A 6,000-nucleotide genomic window follows, 5' to 3' on the forward strand; every position below is an offset into this window, starting at 1 on the left:
TTTTCAGGGGGTTGGAAACGGAAGATAGTAAATACGTATTTTTGAGTGAAAAATCTGTGAAACGATCCTCCTTGCGTTTCCATCTAAACGGGCGAGTTAAGCCCCTATCAGAGTCGGTACCGCGGTGAAGAGCTATCCACCGCGGTGTAGTCTTTTTGAGTCATAAAACTACAACGTTACGTCATTCCTAGCGGGGAAGAGCTTTCCACCACGAGTCCTGACACATCTCGGTGAATAGGACTTCACCGTGACTGACTATGATGGCCTCCACTTATTTTCTCACTTTCGGTGGATAGCTTTACACCTAAAATTTGCGGTGAATAGCTCTTCACCCTTGACTCTGATAGAGGCTTTAGAGGGGCACTGCAAAATGTGTGACGTAATGACTGACGCTGCAAAGCCGACAGCAGTGGAGCGGAGTGGAGCCTGTACGCTACCATGGTGATTATGTAAACAAATGCTTGTGACAGGAAGGAGAGCGGACATGTCGTCACACTGCCATATAGCGTGTCACTGCCACCTAGCGACCTGGTGTGCACACTACATTGTTTTAGTCTCCGTCTGAACACAGGACTAAAATGTGAGAACGCGATGACATTTTGCGTTCCCTCTACAGGCCGTTGTGGAGTAAACGTGGCCTTATAGCCTCTCAGACACACAACTTTGAATATTCTTTTATCGTTGGATAGGATTTTGTCCACAATTCCAATGCTTTATAGATGTGGTACTATAGGTCTGATATCAGTTCAATCAAAATAACAATTCTTCTACATTCTGTAATTGTGCAGGCTTCTTGTAAATGAAGTAATGCAGGTGAGTTAAAGATCTATAAGGGTCCATTTGGTTACCAACTCTCCATCATTTAGCTGGGGACCACCTGGAACCCCCTCAAAGACCACTGGTGGAGTTTGCATGTTCTCCCCGATTCCCCTAGGGTAGATAACCTCGCAAAAACATGTAGTAATCCTGGTCTCTATGATGCCTCCCCCTGGCCAGCCTGATGAAGGGGAAAGAAACTGGTTGGAATAACGTGTTTTTTCCACGCGCTACGTCCAACTGGGGAAGATCCCCCCGTCAGGTGATAAGAAGCGGCCTGCTCACTCCTCATACACTGAAGGCAGCGTGAGCTCAGTTCGGGGCTCTCCCCAGGTTGGCGGAGGGAGAACAGCGAACAGGATTACAGCTTAGGCAATTGGCACTGGGTGAAAAATGGGTACGAAAATCATGGGATAAACATTTAAGAAAAAGACCATTGGTGGTCCCCGGACCAGGAATGTTACTTTATCTACCATGCCTTGAATGCTTTTACTACATAAACACATGTTGGGTCCAGACACGGGACAAACAGAAGGGGTTTGGGTTTGGAAGGGAAACAGGACAGTAAGAGATGGAGGAGATGAAAGCACTGAGAGGCCAACAAGAGGCAATACAAAGAGGTGTGAGTTTATGGAAGAGTTTACAGAGATGTTGGTATAATAGAGATAGACCAGGGGTCTTCAACGTTTTCAGGCCAAGGACCCCTTAGTAGAGTGAGAGATGAAGCAGGGACCCCCACAACCTGTTCATAGATTCCATATAGTTTCATCGTTTGCAACACAATCGTCAGTGTATTTTGGATTCGTGTCAATTTGTGTTTTCAGATATTTAACCACTTGAGCCGTCATTACCTACTAAACTTGACCTTTCACTTTGTACTTAGTCTGCTCTTTTTCCCCTCTACACCAAACCTCTCTGCCGAAAATAGCCAATCTACAAGCTCTGCGAGGCGTTGTGAGCTTGTAGATCTGCTATTTTTGGCTACAGTTCTCAGAATATGGACACTGGGGTTGAAGTTGTTAATATAAAAAAAGGATTGGAAGATTTGGAGGAAACTTTGGAGTAACTCTTGAGGACCCCCTAGGGGTCCCGGACCCCCTGTTGAAGACCGCTGAGACAGAGTGCTCCTGTTGAAGGTGTGGATGGAGCAGCAGGGAGGGGGTGAAGGTGAACTCACCAGGTGGACTCGGTACATGATGCTGATGCCCAGGGTCATGTAGGGTTTGGAGAAATCAATGACCTTCTCACGCTCTGCTGTGATGGTCAGGCCCGCCACTGCTAGGTCAGCTTTCTGAAACACACGCACGCACGCACGCACGCACGCACGCGCGCACACACACACACACACACACACACACACACACACACACACACACACACACACACACACACACACACACACACACACACACACACACACACACACACACACACACACACACACACACACACGCACACAGGTTGAATAGAGGATAATAACAGGTCTACTCCAATGATCTAATGTTCCATTCATCAAGGTTCCGAACAATCTGAGGCGATACCAAAGAGTGAGCAGAAAACACTACAATCTATTGATTGGTCACTAGCGTCACTAGTGCTTTTTTGGTGGGTCCGGTGCGTTGGTATACTTACTATCTCCATAATACTGTTTACAAACGTTTCAAATAGCCATCATAACTGAGAAATGTATCGACGTTGAGCCACTGCATCTAAGATGTTATCAAGTCTGACTTGTCTGACTGTCTCTGGAAAGACACTGTGGAGAATAATATCAGACTGTTTTTGGATTTGTTTTTATAGTTAAGTTTAGTTTAGTTTAAAGTTTAAAGTTGCAACAGCACTTTTATTTGATTCTCATTTATATTCAATATGTATTCGCACATACATTGTTTTGTTTTGACTGTTTTGTTCCACTTTATTTAGCCTTTGTTTTCTCATGCCAGTACAGCTCATTTGAATTGAATTGAGAGTCAACCACAACTGACAGTGAATAAACTGCAGAATAAACTAAAAAGAAAAGTATAGAATGCTCATTTCCATTGACATCAGCGCTGTGCTTCTGTGTCAATATGGAAGAGGAAGTTCAGTTATCGGCACATGGGGGTCTGGGAGGCGTTTATTCAATATAGAATCATATCCATACCCTCATTAATTCACCATTATATAAAGCAGTCCATTTCTCTCTGTTGCCTGGACAGACTGTAAGCTGTAGTATTACCCTGTCTCGTGTCTATAGCCTCTAAAGTCAGTAATTATATTTTGTAAGTCTCATCTCAGCTTCTGCATTTGTATCTGTGCTTTTGGAAGGAGCTAAGCTCCAACATCTGGCTTTGTCTGGGCTCTGAAGTCTGGCCTACATCTGGCCTAGATAATGGCCTAAATCTGGCCTAGATAATGGTCTACATCTGGCCTAGATAATGGTCTACATTAGGCATAGATAATGGCCTAAATCTGGCCTAGATAATGGTCTACATCTGGCCTAGATAATGGTCTATATCTGGCCTAGATAATGGCCTTCATCTGGCCTAGATAATGGTCTACATTTGGCCTAGATAATGGTCTATATCTGGCCTAGATAATGGCCTACATCTGGCCTAGATAATGGTCTACATCTGGCCTAGATAATGGCCTACATCTGGCCTAGATAATGGCCTACATCTGGCCTAGATAATGGTCTACATCTGGCCTAGATAATGGCCTACATCTGGCCTAGATAATGGCCTACATCTGGCCTAGATAATGGCCTACATCTGGCCTAGATAATGGTCTACGTCTGGCCTAGATAATGGCCTACATCTGGCCTAGATAATGCCTACATCTGGCCTAGATAATGGCCTACATCTGGCCTAGATAATGGCCTACATCTGGCCTAGATAATGGCCTACATCTGGCCTAGATAATGGCCTACATCTTGGCACAAACGGATCAACGTTTGATGTACGCCCAGGGTCCCATTGGCCGAGCTTCGCAGGACGTGCTGTAATTGGCCAGCGGGACGCTTGATGAAATTAACTAATAAACAGCACTGCTCACTTCACACTAGGTGTGATTTTTAATATGTGGAAGCTGTCCCCAAAATATCATTAAGTGGCCCCTAAATGGAACTATAATCGTTTAGTGTGAACAAACTGGGTATAAGGACCCACTTTTGCATGAGGCAGACTGGTGACTTGCAATGGCAAGTTTTCCCCCTTTTATGTTTGCTCTTTTGGGGACCTGCTGTTTGTGCAATTATGGTGTCGTCTGCCGTCTGCCTGCTTGAACCAACCAGGTCTAACAGCTTACAACGAGGCACAATGTTCTGCTTGTCTTTTTCACATTGTGGTACATTTTAGTACATTTTATGCATCCAAACCAACACGTATCCAACTAAAGTGTTGTGCTTCTTCAGCTACCGTAGATAGATTACCATGGATCGGGGCAACACTGGCGGAGATATGAGAAGGGCAAAAGTGTGACATGTGACTGACTGACAGACAGTGGACGGTGGAGGTTTTGACCTGGCGGTCGCAATTACCCAAACTGACAGATTCAGACAATCTAGCAATTTCTTGAGACTCAGATACGTTTCTCATTGGACTATTTTCACATGTATTAAATATATTTGTTTCTTTCTTCCCATCATTTTTACACCAGTCACTCTTTGTGTTATTTTTTTTAAAGTGAGATTCATTGTTGACAAAACTGCACCTCCCACACAAGGACATCAGTTTGATCTTGGGAGAAATGACATTGTGGAGGCTTTTCTTCCATGACGCTGTGAAAATCACCAGTAGGCCTTTGGCAGTACACTGCTCTTAAAGGTAATGAAAACAATCATTTAGATTTGGGCCATGATGGAATCCACCTGCAACACAACCACCCACAATATATTCAGCCTACTCAATCCTTTACTGTTCCTGAGAATACTAAAAGTCAGTCGACGCATTGTGAGCTTGTATGCATAACGAGTGCATAACGACCAGATCTGGGTTTCATTTGTTTCGCTCTGTTTTTTTATTTTATTTTGTAACGGCGAATGCCGTGCACACACGCGATACACGATCCGTGGACCGGCGTGAAACATCGGCAATGAAGAGCAAAAAGACGATTTACAAGTTGATGCCAATACTACTTTTACTCAAGTACATTTTTTATTCCAGAGTATATCTACATTGCAGTATTGATGATTGTACTTAAGTAAAACACGCAAGTACTTTTTCCACCACTGCCTTTTTGTGTGTTTCTCCACAACAGCACAGGTCACAATCAAGTACAGACTGCAGTGGATGCCAGGAGGGAAAAGAGTTTGGGACACCTGGAGAGATGGCCTGGGTGTCACAGGAAGAGACAGATGTCCTGTGTTGGCTGAGATAACTTACAAGCTGTCACCATAACAAGATCAGGCACTTCTTGCTTTATTTCCTTAATGGCTTTGCCCTCCATTGGCCCATAGAATGAAGACAGATGACTTCTTAAGATCCACTCCAACTCCCTCTCTTTCATGTACCCTTCTCTCTCTCTCTCTCTCTCTCTCTCTCTCTCTCTCTCTCTCTCTCTCTCTCTCTCTCTCTCTCTCTCTCTCTCTCTCTCTTCTCTCTCTCTCTCTCTCTCTCTCTCTCTCTCTCTCTCTCATTTCTTTCTCCTTCCTCACTCCAGTGCTCGGATCACATGCTCTCAAGTCAACTGCCATATCTAACCGACTCCTGTCTGTTAACAGCTACAAGCAGCATGGCTGGAAGGCAGTGCAACCTCAGGGCGGATTCACACTGCAATCCGTTTGATTAGAACTGATTCTGAAAACGGTTGCTGGTTCACGCTGGCCAGCATTCACATTGGCATGCCTTCTGGCCTCCCTGGAGATCACTAGCACTATACGTCCCGATCCTATAGGTGGCGGTATGCACATAGTGCCTCGCTGTTGAATACAGACGTCATCAACTATGCGACATTGCTGATTCTGGTCGCCAAGAAATTCAGGCACGAAAGTTGATGTAACAATCCAATGACGCGCGACAGCGCAGTGTGGAACAGTGTTGCAGTGATCCCCGACGACCAAACCTTTTCTGAGTCGGGGTCTCGCACCCCCCGAAGTTCACACCTCGAGAACTGTTTAACAAAGAAACAAGCCTATTTGCATATCAATAGACCTGTATAGTAGGCGTCGAGTGACGTTCGCTGATCTACAAGCTCACAACTGCTCGC

General features: G+C 44.9%; 1 protein-coding gene across 1 annotated transcript in view; it reads right to left on the reverse strand.

Moving 5' to 3' along the window:
- Positions 1-6,000, reverse strand: part of grik4 (glutamate receptor, ionotropic, kainate 4) — a gene marked incomplete at both ends in the record, with an annotated part of 229,676 nt that overhangs the window by 43,815 nt on the left and 179,861 nt on the right. The window contains one exon of the mRNA XM_080732047.1: positions 1,994-2,107. Within this exon, the coding sequence (XP_080588173.1) occupies positions 1,994-2,107 (114 nt within the window). The remainder of the gene's footprint in view (positions 1-1,993; positions 2,108-6,000) is intronic.

The sequence above is a fragment of the Nannobrachium achirus genome (genome assembly GCF_963921795.1).
Source record: "Nannobrachium achirus genome assembly, chromosome: 8".
NCBI lineage: Eukaryota > Metazoa > Chordata > Actinopteri > Myctophiformes > Myctophidae > Nannobrachium > Nannobrachium achirus.